Source organism: Caretta caretta, chromosome 10 (genome assembly GCF_965140235.1).
Source record: "Caretta caretta isolate rCarCar2 chromosome 10, rCarCar1.hap1, whole genome shotgun sequence".
In the NCBI taxonomy this organism is placed as follows: Eukaryota; Metazoa; Chordata; order Testudines; family Cheloniidae; genus Caretta; species Caretta caretta.
This window is the reverse complement of record NC_134215.1, coordinates 67,686,019-67,701,334: the sequence shown is the minus strand read 5'-3', so window position 1 is coordinate 67,701,334 and position 15,316 is coordinate 67,686,019. Positions and strand designations below refer to the sequence as shown.

Genomic DNA, 15,316 nt, shown 5'->3' with positions numbered 1-15,316 from the left:
TAGATGAGGCTTTCTTCCGGCAGCTCACGGAAGCTACTAGATCGCATGCCCTGATTCTCATGGGTGACTTTAATTTTCCTGATATCTGCTGGGAGAGCAATACAGCGGTGCATAGACAATCCAGGAAGTTTTTGGAAAACGTAGGGGACAATTTCCTGGCGTAAGTGCTAGAGGAGCCAACTAGGGGGGGGCGCTTTTCTTGACCTGCTCCTCACAAACCGGGTAGAATTAGTGGGGGAAGCAAAAGTGGATGGGAATCTGGGAGGCAGTGACCATGAGTTGGTTGAGTTCAGGATCCTGACGCAGGGAAGAAAGGTAAGCAGCAGGATACGGACCCTGGACTTCAGGAAAGCAGACTTCGACTCCCTCAGGGAACGGGTAGCCAGGATCCCCTGGGGGACTAACTTGAAGGGGAAAGGAGTCCAGGAGAGCTGGCTGTATTTCAAGGAATCCCTGTTGAGGTTACAGGGACAAACCATCCCGATGAGTCGAAAGAATAGTAAATATGGCAGGCGACCAGCTTGGCTTAATGGTGAAATCCTAGCGGATCTTAAACATAAAAAAGAACCTTACAAGAAGTGGAAGGTTGGACATATGACCAGGGAAGAGTATAAAAATATTGCTCGGGCATGTAGGAATGATATCAGGAAGGCCAAATCGCACCTGGAGCTGCAGCTAGCAAGAGATGTCAAGAGTAACAAGAAGGGTTTCTTCAGGTATGTTGGCCACAAGAAGAAAGCCAAGGAAAGTGTGGGCCCCTTACTGAATGAGGGAGGCAACCTAGTGACAGAGGATGTGGAAAAAGCTAATGTACTCAATGCTTTTTTTGCCTCTGTCTTCACTAACTAGGTCAGCTCCCAGACTGCTGCGCTGGGCATCACAAAATGGGGAAGAGATAGCCAGCCCTCTGTGGAGATAGAGGTGGTTAGGGACTATTTAGAAAAGCTGGATGTGCACAAGACCATGGGGCCGGACAAGTTGGATCCAAGAGTGCTGAAGGAATTGGCGGCTGTGATTGTAGAGCCATTGGCCATTATCTTTGAAAACTCGTGGCGAACGGGGGAAGTCCCGGATGACTGGAAAAAGGCTAATGTAGTGCCAATCTTTAAAAAAGGGAAGAAGGAGGATCCAGGGAACTACAGGCCAGTCAGTCTCACCTCAGTCCCTGGAAAAATCAAGGAGCAGGTCCTCAAAGAATCAATCCTGAAGCACTTGCATGAGAGGAAAGTGATCAGGAACAGCCAGCATGGATTCACCAAGGGAAGGTCATGCCTGACTAATCTAATCGCCTTTTATGATGAGATTACTGGTTCTGTGGATGAAGGGAAAGCAGTGGATGTATTGTTTCTTGACTTTAGCAAAGCTTTTGACACGGTCTCCCACAGTATTCTTGTCAGCAAGTTAAGGAAGTATGGGCTGGATGAATGCACTATAAGGTGGGTAGAAAGCTGGCTAGATTGTCGGGCTCAACGGGTAGTGATCAATGGCTCCATGTCTAGTTGGCAGCCGGTATCAAGTGGAGTGCCCCAAGGGTCGGTCCTGGGGCCGGTTTTGTTCAATATCTTCATAAATGATCTGGAGGATGGTGTGGATTGCACTCTCAGCAAATTTGCGGATGATACTAAACTGGGAGGAGTGGTAGATACGCTGGAGGGGAGGGATAGGATACAGAAGGACCTAGACAAGTTGGAGGATTGGGCCAAAAGAAATCTGATGAGGTTCAATAAGGATAAGTGCAGGGTCCTGCACTTAGGATGGAAGAATCCAATGCACCGCTACAGACTAGGGACCGAATGGCTAGGCAGCAGTTCTGCGGAAAAGGACCTAGGGGTGACAGTGGGCGAGAAGCTGGATATGAGTCAGCAGTGTGCCCTTGTTGCCAAGAAGGCCAATGGCATTTTGGGATGTATAAGTAGGGGCATAGCGAGCAGATCGAGGGACGTGATCGTTCCCCTCTATTCGACATTGGTGAGGCCTCATCTGGAGTACTGTGTCCAGTTTTGGGCCCCACACTACAAGAAGGATGTGGATAAATTGGAGAGAGTCCAGCGAAGGGCAACAAAAATGATTAGGGGTCTGGAACACATGACTTATGAGGAGAGGCTGAGGGAGCTGGGATTGTTTAGCCTGCAGAAGAGAAGAATGAGGGGGATTTGATAGCTGCTTTCAACTACCTGAAAGGGGGTTCCAAAGAGGATGGCTCTAGACTGTTCTCAATGGTAGCAGATGACAGAACGAGGAGTAATGGTCTCAAGTTGCAGTGGGGGAGGTTTAGATTGGATATTAGGAAAACCTTTTTTACTAAGAGGGTGGTGAAACACTGGAATGCGTTACCTAGGGAGGTGGTAGAATCTCCTTCCTTAGAGGTTTTTAAGGTCAGGCTTGACAAAGCCCTGGCTGGGATGATTTAACTGGGAATTGGTCCTGCTTCGAGCAGGGGGTTGGACTAGATGACCTTCTGGGGTCCCTTCCAACCCTGATATTCTATGATTCTATGATTCTTATGTGGTGGGTTGAGTATTGGGTGTAGCCAGTGCTCCCTGGAGATGTAGTGATTCACCATATCTCCTGTGTAGCCACCAATATCAGACCTCTGATAGTCACACTTTACCGCTGCCCACTACTGAGGCTGGCAGCGATGCAAACACCATCTGCACTTCATTGGGTAAAATTGCACTGCAAGCCTCACTGGTTAAGGGGTGCTTGTGTGAAAACAGTTGCCCCTTCCCCAGAATCAGTGGGGCTGAATCAAGTTCACAACAACAAAACATAAATGGGGATCTTTTTAAATAATAAAACTATATGCTTCTGTCTTAATTTTTTAACAACCTTCCCTCCTCTCTTGAATGGGATTACCTCAGTGTCAAATTACTCTGGGAGGTAAACCATGATAGGAATTCGCAAAAAGAAAAGGAGTACTTGTGGCACCTTAAAGACTAACCAATTTATTTGAGCATAAGCTTTCGTGAGTAACAGCTCACTTCATCGGATTAAATTGGTTAGTCTCTAAGGTGCCACAAGTACTCCTTTTCTTTTTGCGAATACAGACTAACACGGCTGTTACTCTGAAACATGATAGGAATTGAGTGCTTGTCATGAAACCAACCTATAACAATTTACAGTACATTTACACACAGGCTTTTATTCAGAGGGATCACAAAGTACTTTACTAACTACAAACCAAAGAAATGCAGCAACTTCTGGGAGAAATGTGACAGCTATTTAACAGCACAAAACAACATAACAAGACAATTTAGCACAACACAGGGATAATTTAGTTGGGGATTGGTCCTGCTTTGAGCAAGGGATTGGACTAGATGATCTCCTGAGGTCTCTTCCAACCCTAATCTTCTATAATTCTATGAAGTGTGCCATATACAATTGATTTTCATAAACACATGCAAAAATGCATGCAAAATTTCCACATGCAATTATCGCAGTTATGACAACAGCATACCCACATGTCAACTCATATATGAATTTACTGAAACTGCTTACACAATTGTGGGAATTGCGCATGAAATATAATATACAAAATTGTGTGTGTAAGTAAGAAAATCTGGGCCTGACAGTGCAGAGGAAATACTGGTAGTAATTACCCAATTTGAAATTTGAAAAGGGCACAGGGGTTAGTGTCCTTGCTCTTGTGAAAAGTGCCATGGGATCTTTCATGACCACAAGTGCTCAAGAACTCAGTTTTATGCCTCATCTGAAAGGCAAAAGCACTAGCTAGTTTAGGATGGAGGGAATAGCTCAGTGGTTTGAGCATTGGCCTGCTAAACCCACGGTTGTGAATTCAGTCCTTGAGGGGGCCATTTAGGGATCTGGGGCAAAAAAAAAAAAATTGGGGATTGTGCCTGCTTTGAGCAGGGGATTGGACTAGATGATCTCCTGAGGTCCCTTCCAACTCTGATATTCTATGATTCTATGATGAAAACAGATTAATTAGCCTAATAATTCACATAAAATATTCTCAAGCATAAATGGCATAAAATTCCACAATATAATGTCCGTTCAGGAAACGTAAATTCAAAACCTGATGGTGTCAATTAGGCAAAGAGTCAAATCTTTAACAGTGGGCAATAATACAGAATGGGAAGAAAATGATCCACCATTAGATTTCAAACAAGAATTAGAATTTATGAAACTTTACGTATTATTTGATTTGAAGAAATAAGAAAAGTAGTAAAACTAAATTACAGGCCAGACTCACGTTATTGCTGCAGGTTTTGTATCGAATATTCCGACCTTCACAATTCCTGAAAAACACAAGGGCTTTGACTAGAAGTAATAGTTAAAAAAATAGCATGTTTTACAACTAGTTATTCTCTTGAAAACTGGAATTTTATTACTACAGCCATTACATAATCTGTCCCCAAAATGCAAGGTTTAAACACAAACCTCCACCATAGGTTTTGGGAACTGAATAGGTTACATTGCTGTCCATCTTATGAAACACAGTTTGGCTTTTCCTGTTAGGTTTCATTTATATTGTGATCCTAACCCTTTGCAAAGTTTATGAAAGACAAATTTACATTCTGAGAAGATTTCACAGTGTACCCTACACCTGATTCTGAGCCTAACTCAATGGACTTTAACAGAATTTCTTCTGATGTATGTGGGGCAAGTCAGAGAGGAATCTACATTCTGCACGTAACTAATGTGTATTGATTTCATTTTGATCATTTTTGTTTTTGCAAAGAAACAGCCGCCTGCATTTCAACCCAAACTTCTTCCTTTTCTCTCCCATTTTTCTCCAGTGGTGTGCGCAATTCTCCTGACCCACAGCCAAATGAGCAGAATGCATTAGAAAAACTTCCTCTATACTCATACCAGTCTTATTTGAACTGAAACACTATAAAGGTAATGTGTGTATTTCTCCAATGACCATAAAATGAAATGCATGTAGCCTAGACAATTCAAGTCTTTTACAGTCTTCTGTTGGAAACTGAAATGGCACTGATTTAAAAAGGGAATTGTCATTTCATTCAAGCACTGTAACCTCTTTGTATTTATATATGTATCAGTGGAGGCTTACACACCACTGATTAAGGGCTAGGTTTGCCACCCTTACACAGAGCACTTAATTCATAAGCAGCCCCACTGGCTGGAACTTTTCATGGAATAAGGCACTACCCATCATGAGTACAGGTGATTGAATGTAGCCCTAAATCCTAAATTCTGATTTTAAATGACTTGATAAGCAATTAGTTAAAATTAACATTGTTTCTAAAACTTAGAATAGTTTTAGTGTTGATAAAGAACTGCTTTCCATGGAGAGAAAATGAGTGATATCCAGTAATTTGCATCTAGTGTACTGAATTTCCTTCTTTTTGTATTATTTCCATTTCAAAAAAATTAGAAAAATATCCAATAAAATTTATATGAAACTGAAAAAAAGAATGGTCAGTGGAGGCTAGAGCAAGAGCAAAGCCAGCTGTGCTGAAGAGACAGCTCCCCTAGCTCAGGATAGCACTGCTTTGTTGCCTCCAATTCCCTACCTTGCACAGAGATGGTGTGTGTTAATTGTGTTTACAGCATATAAAAATGTGAAAATGTTGTCTCACAATGTGTATTTCCTGGACATAACAATAATAAAAAAAATACACAAAAAAAGCTTGGAAACTATAAATTTGTCAAGGTATAGAAAACATGTGTTTTTCCCACAGGGGAATATATTAAAAATATTAATGAAACCACACTGGAATTTATATTGCAACAATTTATTGCATTCATTTCACAGTTACTAACACATTGATAGAGTATTGCGGCTGTTTTCTGCAAATGTTAGTACATTCAAAGATCCCTGTGCAAAATGCACACTGGGAAACAGGAACTGTTTTAATAATGGTCAGCTTTAGCCATGTATTTCATATTGCTGGGACTTGACTGGCATATCACATTACAAGCCTTCATTAAGAGAAGTTGACTTTCTGGCTATCATACCATATATTGTGTAATCATAACAAAATGGGAATTTAAATACAATTGATAAAGGTTTTGAACAATGTAAATCAGCAGGAATTCAATAACAAAAGCAATTATGGACCGAATGGTGAAACCCTTAACCATGTCCGTAATCCTTTCTTATAGTAACAGACCCACTGGATTACTCTTGGGTGAAAGGACCACAGGGTCAGGACCTATATTAATCCATCTTTACACTTCTAGGAATATTGAATTTAAAGGGTTACAGTCAAATTTTGTACTGTTTGGTGGTTGGTTTGCTTTTCTGATTGTTTTGTTTTTACAGACTCTTCACTGAGGGCAGTTTCCTCCCAGGCCCAATCAAGGCTTGTTTGTGAGATTTGTGTGAGCTTTCTGGGCTGCAAGGTTATGGGTAAGTAGCCCTTCTCTCACAGATGTGGAATGCTATATTAGCAGGGCGGAAAAAATCAATTATTTTTTTAAAAATAAATGGATTTATTTACTTTAATTTAAATAAAAATTTAATTTAGTGCAGGTTTATTTAAAACAATAAACCTATTTAAAATTAGTGTTGAAATTGAAAACCTATGTCAAGGACTAATCTATTAAAATAATTTAAATTGAATAGTAAAATATTATTAAGCAGTACATGTTTGTTGCCAAGTTTTAAAGAAAGTCAAATCCCTGAATGGTGGAAGTCACTGACTTAAGCACCTGGCAACAGAATCTGTTGAAGAATTAAACCAGCTTTTGACAGCAGTTGACTCTTCTGCAGGTGCAGAGAGAATATTGTCTTCAGTTAATTCAACTAGTCCAGTTCAATGGCTGACTAATTCAAAGTTTAAAAAGCAATTGGGAGATGTCAAGGTAGGAAAGTTTGTTTTCTTCTTCCGATCTGTGGATAAAGGCAAGGTGTGAGAAGGCAAGATCTACTGGTTTTAGAATCTTTGAGGACATGGTGACCAGAAACAATCAGTTCAATTCATTATCTAGAGATACTTCCTTTGTTTAATGTATCAGTCTGTTTTAAAATTTAAAACATTTCAAAGTCCATTTTTTCTTATGTATCCAGCACTTTTAAGATAGCTTTAAAAACACATTAAAATGCTGGTTTTGTGCATTTATAATTGTATTCGAATTCCCATCCGAATGCAGCTTAACACAAATCACAAGGAAATAATAATCATCCTCTAGTAAATAAGAAATGCATCATTCACCATTTTCTAATATAATAAAAATATAAAAATTAAGAATCTGAATAAATATAAGTTAAGTTAAATAATTGCTTAAATAAATACATATAAATATAGTGTATTCTTCTGGCTATCAAAATAAAGCCCCAAAATTTAGTGTAAAGGCTACATTTAGTTCCAAATGAATGTATTCTAATGGTTACCAACTGATGACAATCAACCTTTCTTTAGGAAAATTACTAAAAGATACAAATACAAAACACAATTAAAATAATCAACTTTAATGAAGGTTTCCTGCTTTCAGATTTAAATCATGCTTAAAATCAGCAATTTAAATTGCTTTGATTTAAATCAATCCACCCTGCTTACTACACATTCTACAGATACCCCTTCGTCATGCAGTCTGATCACACAATGTTAAACTCAGGGGAAGATATCCAGGTACTACTGGGGACAGACTGTTCACTAGCAGTCTGATCTAGGAAAAATTTAAATGCACTGTGTATCTGAAGTCTTTGTTCTCTATACTTCCTTTACAAAGTATAGCTAGAGAGAGAGAGATCTGAGGCCACAGTGATGAAGAGTTCCTGTTTAGTCCACCATTGCTCATCCAGGGATAGGCACAGGAGAAACTACAGTTGTTAGTATGGGATAGATGGACTGAAACCCCCTAGAACTGCATGGGAGGGCAGGGAGAATTTGAAGCCCATCACCGCTACTAAATGGGACAAAGCCCCCGCAGGCCATTACCCATCTCCAGTGACTGGGGATGGGAAAGCCACAGGAGACAGCTGCTCATGGGAGTTACTCCAGCCTATAAGACTATTGTAACTTCTGAGATCTTCATGGCCCCAGGAGGGCAAAGAGCACAGGAGCCACAAGGGAGAGAAGCAACATGATACATCTCCTGTATGTGGAATGAGTTGTTTTTTATAAGAAGGTGGTCACGGGCGATCTTCCCCTTACACACTGGGCTAAAGTACACAGCTAGTTTGACATAGACTTGCATATCCCTTTTTATACTGGAGGGGGCTTTTCTGCTGTGCTGAATAGGGATGCTTTCCTGAATCAGGGCCTTAAATAGCAAGAATGACACACTTAATGTTATAGAAAAACATTGAGTCATTCTTGTCATTTAAGGCCCCAACTCAAGAAAGCCTCCCTGTTCAGCACAGCAGTTAACCATGTACTTACATTTTTTCCTGAATTGGGGCCTAATTATTTATCTGACTACTCCTAGAGATTTATAAAAAACACTAGATTTCACACACACGCACAGTCATTGGTTCACAAAGAGAATACAACAATACTTCCCAACATAGTATGGGAGGAGAGGAAATCACACCATAGTTGATGAGGAGTAAAACCATAGCTGTAGGTATGTGGCTAACCTGCCATTTAAACATCTCCTTAGAGAATATGATGCTCCCCCTCCACAAGTCCGCGAGCAATCGCTCCATGCTCCCCACGCATCCCAGGCCCCTTCTTTATCTTCATCAGAACGTGCAATTCTGGAGGTCTGTAAATGCGGGGGGGAAAAAGAAAGTAACTGAATTTGCTTGGAGTATTTTACATTCTTTTGCTGATTATTTACCTTTGGAAGATTACTGCTCTGGTACATGGCAACAAGATTCATATTCAAAGATTTAATGTTTCAGATTAAGTTAATATTTTAATGAAAAAGATGTGATAGTTACAATGAGAAAAGAAACAGACTACTTGAACATGAGGTTTCCTCAATACCAGGCCCATTGTTTTACAGCTATTGGTTTGTGCTGTCCAACGCCACACTGAAGTCTGTTATCCACTTCCCCCTTTATTACATGCTTCAGAATGTAGCTCTCAAGAGAACACAAAGAAAGTGTGCATAGTTTTTCTGTGCCATCTTACTATTTCCTACATTTCCTGTAGTACTAATAGGGATGGAAGGATTAGATTTTTATCAGTAAATGTTGGTAAACATCAATGTCACTGTACACACACAAACCAATGACAAAATTTCCATCCATAATAATAAAAATGTACAGATAGCAAAGAAAAATGCTGCTTGAGTTTAATTTAAAGATACTTACTTTGTATATTTTGACAGATGATGTGAACAATTTGTATTTTAATGCGTTATAAAGCTTTAACTTATTGAATCTCAACATCTATCGTTAAATAGTTATTGGTCTGACAAACTCCCCGTTATCTGAGCTCCTCCCATAATATCCCACAACTATGAACATTATTTATTTATTTAAATCTAAACATTTGCTTAAAACAAAAATATATATTTTCTGTCAAAATTTAAAAAAATTGTATTCTGCCAACCCTAGGTATCAGGCAGTTATATTCCCATACTCAAATGCCAGAATGGGGATGTGGTGGTGTCATGGTTACAGGGCAGGCTGTGCTTTAGACACCTTTCAGTCCCTCTAAAGTGCACCCTTCAGATGACAAGCCTGGCTCATTGCATATCTCCCAAAGAGTGGGACCCCACAATTCAGCCACTCTTGGACTGGATCTCTGGCAGCCCCCTGTATTTAAAAACGGAGAAGTCTGGATGTCCAGCAAACTGTTTCCAGGAAAGAAAGGGAAGACTTGAGAGGCAGGTTGGGTCCTGTGATTAAGGCACTGAACTGGGACTAGCAAAGCTGGGTCTAAGTCCTGGCTTTGATATATACTTGCATTCACTTATGTTCTGTGCCTCAGTTCCCGCTCTGTAAACTGGAGATAATACTTCCTTTGTCCCACCCATTACCTGTCCCGTAAAATCTTTGGGGGCAGGGACTGCCCCTGACTAAGTTATAAGCATAAAAATTAGCCCTTTACTCAGCTGGGGCCTCTGGGAGCTACTGTAATACAACTAGAATAGTAATAAATTATTATAAATAACATATAATAACAATAAATGCAACTAACAACAATAATAAGCGTCAGTAAAAGGGAAGTAGTCCAATGTAAAAAAGCTGCCATATCCATTAACACAGCAGCCTGAATAGTTTCTTTAACTAGAGACAAGGTGCTAAGAAGACTCTGAAGGAATTATGGAAGATGATATAAAGTACAAAGAAAAAGCCAGTAATCCTAGTTTATCATTCAAAATTTTAAGCAGAGTCTTTTTTCTTCCCCCATAATATTAATGTTAAATGCCCCCAAGATGGAGTTGCTGCGAAGTGAATTTAAAACATAATTCACAGTTTTTCATAATCTGAAATTTTGCAGATGAGCACATTATATTTTGTCCTAGCAGGGTACACAAATGATAATCCCTGAACAGGAAATGTACTTCCCAGTACTACAGACTGTCAAGAAATCTATCAGTCTGCACATTAGACCATTTGGCATGAGAAGGATCTTAAACTGTTTTCATTGGCAAAACAACAGTATTTTGACTTTTGCATAAGTTATTGTATGCATTCCAATTTGGTTACTTTTAACAATTTCTCTTAGATACAATTAAAAACACATCATATTATCCATACTCATTTCCTATACAAACAAAGACACCTCAAGAACTGCTGATTATTCACAGTTCTCACTGAGGTCACAGGGATCTGCAGAGGCTCAGCACCTATCAGGATCAGGGCCACTGTGAATAGTTCCATGGTTTTATTGAAAATGAGCACGACACATCAAAGACCGAGTAGCTTTTTATCATTCAGAAGAGTGTTGAAATATATGGATGCATTTCTGTCACTGTGGTGTGGCAGGACAAGGGCAGGCTCTGCTGTGGGATACTTTTCCAAAGGAAATCAGGCAGAGTGAGATTCTGATAATTTTCAGGTCCATCTCTTTCATAAGTGCTATGACCAACCCCCAAATGAGAAAACGGGACAGAGAGAAGTAGAAGGTAAGAAGAAACAATACAGAAAGCAAAATAAAATGCATATCTAGACCTAGGGCAGCCTGTGAAAGAATTGCCTTTTTGATCACACTGAGTTCTATCAAACTGTTGTATGAGCTTAGACACCACTGTGTTTCTCTCTAGACATCTTTTTGAGGTACTTATGTGGTCACCATTACCATACCATCAGGACGTCTCATGAGCATTTGAAAATTACACCCCCCAAGCAATCTTGGAGGTGAATCAAGTCTTGAGTTTTACAACCAAATTCTGGTTGCAGTGAAGTCACTTGGAATTATTCTAGTAACTTTTAAAAAAGGACCAAGACTAAAGACCTAAGAAGTAATTTTAAAGCTATTTGAAAATTGAACCACTTAATTAGGGAGCCTGAGGCTCCTCCAACAGACTTCAACAGAAGCAGAGTAGACTTCCCCCAACAAACTTTGATTTCTTTGAAAAATGAATAAAATTATGTTCCTCCCTATTCCCTGCTTTATAAAACACACTGCCTTTCCATTTCGCAGAATTATCCAAAATCCCCAACAAGCAATATTTTGGAATGTGGCAATTCCTTAATCCAAGCAGGCCCCAGTTAAAATGTAATATAATCAGAATTAAGGGCTAACCATATCCTGTTTAAAAGAATTGTGGTTCTGTTCATTATTCTGAATCTATATCCAGTCTGTGCTTCATGATGAAAGAATGGGAAAATCAAGTAGCAATTTTCTCAAGCATTCCCCTCTGTTTTCAGTACAATTCTTTAATGGCTGTTCTATTTACATCCTACTTTTACCCTTCAATGTTTGAAATTTCTAAAAAACTTTTCCCTGGGGGAAAAAAAAAGACACACTGTGCAGATCTTCTGTAACCAAGAGACAAACGATGACAAATCCATGATTGCTAGTGCATTTACATGATGGAACTGCTATCCTAAGAAAATCAGAATTTTTATAAACAAACTACACTCTATGAGGAACAGCAGCCATCAATTACACATGGAATGAGAACATCACAATCAGGTGATTTCTGTGTTCCACAAAGCTAATGCTTAGTTATCACCTACTGTAAACTCATAATGTAAATATGCTACTAGTATCACTAAAGAATGAAAGATATATTGTGGATAAAATGAAGTAAAAGAAATAGCTTCCCTAAGATGATACAGAATCATGAATCAACATCTACCTCAGTACAATCATAGATTGACCGAACACAAAAAATATTCATCAAAGCTTTATTGAAATGATTATATATACAGTCAGTTATCTCAACAGCAGATCATTTCAACCAATCAACCCATAGCAAACCCACTTATGTAATTAAGAACCTTAAATCTCTGTACTAGAAATTAAGAACCTGATTCAGTGCTCTACGAAGTCAGTGGAGATACTCCCATTGATATCAGTGGGCATAGAATTAGGCCTCATATAGCTAAACAGGAGCATACAACCTCATGTAAGAATGGTGCATCCTATCAAAAGGTGCTGCAGAACCCTAACCAATCACTCATCCTCTCTCTCTCTCTCTCTCACAAACACACAAACAGTCTCCAGTAAGAGGATGAATATATTGCCAGTAAACACCATGAGACAAATTAGAAACTACACGAACCTCTGCTCCAGTTTAGAAGAGTCTTTAAAATAGACAAAAATATTTACCTTGATCTCAGCTGTATGAATAAACCCAGGCAATTTCAAGAAATTAGGCCATGACTTAACACCCAAACTAATGAACATGTAACCATCTGTTTGCTCCACATATCAAACAAAATTTCCTGGATCCTTACCTAGTCCATTTACACAGCACTGCTGAGATCAATGGGATACTAGGGAAAGTTCTCTGCAGAGCCACAAGAGTACTTCTTAAGTTTATTCAACTATTTTTAAGTTTGTCTGAAACTAGATGGTTCTGAGAATGGACCATTTACCTCTACGTAAATAGTTTACGTTTAAACCAGGTCACTAGTGACCAAAAGCTGTTACCAATTGATGATCGGTGGCTTACTATATGGGAAATGTGTTGGTTGTCACTGTCCTGTTCCCTGAGGATACTTTTAAATAGGCAAATAGACAGACAGACCCGGGCTGGGATGCTTACACTGCTGCTGTCAATTTTATACTTATTCTAGGGATACACAAAGGACTCCTTTTTTCACTTCTGTCAACATGGCACTTTGTGCTAGCATTAAACTTATTTAAAAAATAAGCAATATCATTGTTGGATCACCTGATTCAACCTGCTGGGGATAAACCTCACTGAGCAGTAGCCTTAAAAGTTTGCATTAATTATTTCTATGGCCATCTCCTTTCTTCGCCTCATTTACCAATCCAGATGTCAAAATGGATTATCATCCTGCTACTGACAAAATTTAAAGTAATCCTGTAATGCAGAATATAAGTAAATGTCTAGTCTGTTACATTTAGCCAACACTGTTACTTTACCTCTGCCTCACTGATCTTTTTCTCTCACTGCTATTGTAAGGAGTGACTGTTGAACCAAGCAGCATTCTAGATATCCAAAGAGCAAAAATTTAATAACCTTGCCTTACACAAATAAAGTTAAGGACAATTCAGACAATTCTTTAGAAACTTCAATAAAGGCAGTCAGATCTACTGTAATAGAAGCATTCCCAATTTTAAAGTATATTCCTAGCCACAGATGGGTAAGTAGGTTTCAGAAAAATAAAAGAACAAATCTCTTGTCACCAAATTTATTATATAAAACATGAACTAAGCAATCTCCATTTGAGCAATAATAAACTGCAGAACTTGGTCTAAACATTTAAATTAGCAGCTTCCTTACCTTCTTGCTCCCAAAGGTTAAAATTTAAGAAACACTTACTGTAAACTTTAAAAATACACTCAGGCCATCTTACTGTTCCAGAAATGATAGAGCCTTGCTCTGCCAAGATCCCCTAGGAATTTTAGAATCTGCATTGGGTTTACTTTCACATCAGAAGCAAGGCCAGTATTGAAATGCCTGACACAGACAACTGAACCAACTGACTTCAGATATGGATAGAGAGCTCTTTAATACTACTGGGAATCATGTCATAATGGGAGACTAACTTCTCAAATATAGATTGGAGAATAAATGCTACTAATACTGGTAAGGCCCAGTTATCCCTCAATGTGACAGATAATAGTTTTCTTAATCAAATCATCACTGACACGATGCAATTTTAGACTTGGTTTTGGTGAGTAGTGAAGACATAATACTCAGTCTTGTCTAGAGTGCAAGGGACTGGACTAGACCACCTTCCAGTCCTACACTTCTATGATGCTATGATATCATAGAAGGGCTAGTCATAAGAAATAAACTTGGATCAAGTGATCATGAGTTGATTCACTTTAAATTAAATGGAACGATAACCAAAACCAGACTGACAACTATGGTTTGTGATTGGGAAAAAGACTTTGGGAAATTACGGGAATTACTTAAAGAAGTCAACTGGACTGAAAGGCTCCAGGATTTAAATGTGGAGGAGGCTTGGAGTTTCTTTAAATCAACTCTTAAAAAAACCCAAAAACTATCTGCATCTTGAGCAAGAGGAAACAACTTGTTGGGAAAGACGCAACTGGATGAATAAGCATATCAAAAAGATTATTAGGAGTAAGCAGAGATTCTACAGGAAGTGGAAAAGGGGACTGATCAGCAAAGAAAGCTACATTTTGGAGGTTAGAAAATACAAGAATAAAGTGAAAATTGCTAAGAGTCCAGCTGAATTAGCTCTTACCAAGGAAATTAAAAATAAATAACAGAGGGGTTTTAGTTATATAAATAAAAGGAGAATAAGGAAGGATGAGGTTGGGCTGCTATGCTGGGGAGGAGATTAAAGTTAATCTAGATATGGCCCCAAAACTCAATGAATACTTTGCCTTGGATTTCAATAAGGATGATAATATGGAACACGGGTATGAAGCCAGAATGGATGATGGAAATGAGTATACAAATATGGAAATTACCACATGGGATGTGGAAGCAAAACTTTCAGAGCTTAATGCATTCAAATCAGGGGACTGGATAATTTGCATCCCAGACAGGGCTGGCTGTAGGCACCAGCAAAACAAGCGGGTGCTTGGGAAGGCACATTTCTAGGGGCGGCATTCCGGCGCCGGCCATGCTATCCCTAGAAATGTGCCCCCGCCGCTCCAGCTCGCCTCTGCCTGCTCCCCTGAGTGCACCACCACCGCTCCGCTTCTCCCCACTCCCTCCCAGGCTTGCCACGCATGAAACAGCTGTTTCGGGGGAGGCGGCGATGGTGGAGCGGAAGCGAGCTGGGACAGGGAGTGGTTCCTCTATCCCCCCCCCCATTACTTCCTGTGCTCCCCCCACCCTTGCTCACCTCCACTCTGCCTGCTCCCCT

General features: G+C 39.5%; 1 protein-coding gene across 4 annotated transcripts in view; it reads right to left on the bottom strand.

Annotated features, from left to right (window-relative positions):
* ADAMTSL3 (ADAMTS like 3) overlaps positions 1-15,316 on the bottom strand; it is a 279,815-nt gene that overhangs the window by 143,767 nt on the left and 120,732 nt on the right. For all 4 annotated transcript variants that reach the window (XM_075133138.1, XM_048867324.2, XM_048867323.2 and 1 more), the window contains exons 4-5: positions 8,513-8,640; positions 4,214-4,259 (exon numbers count right to left, since the gene is read on the bottom strand). In XM_075133138.1, the coding sequence (XP_074989239.1) occupies positions 4,214-4,259; positions 8,513-8,640 (174 nt within the window). The remainder of the gene's footprint in view (positions 1-4,213; positions 4,260-8,512; positions 8,641-15,316) is intronic.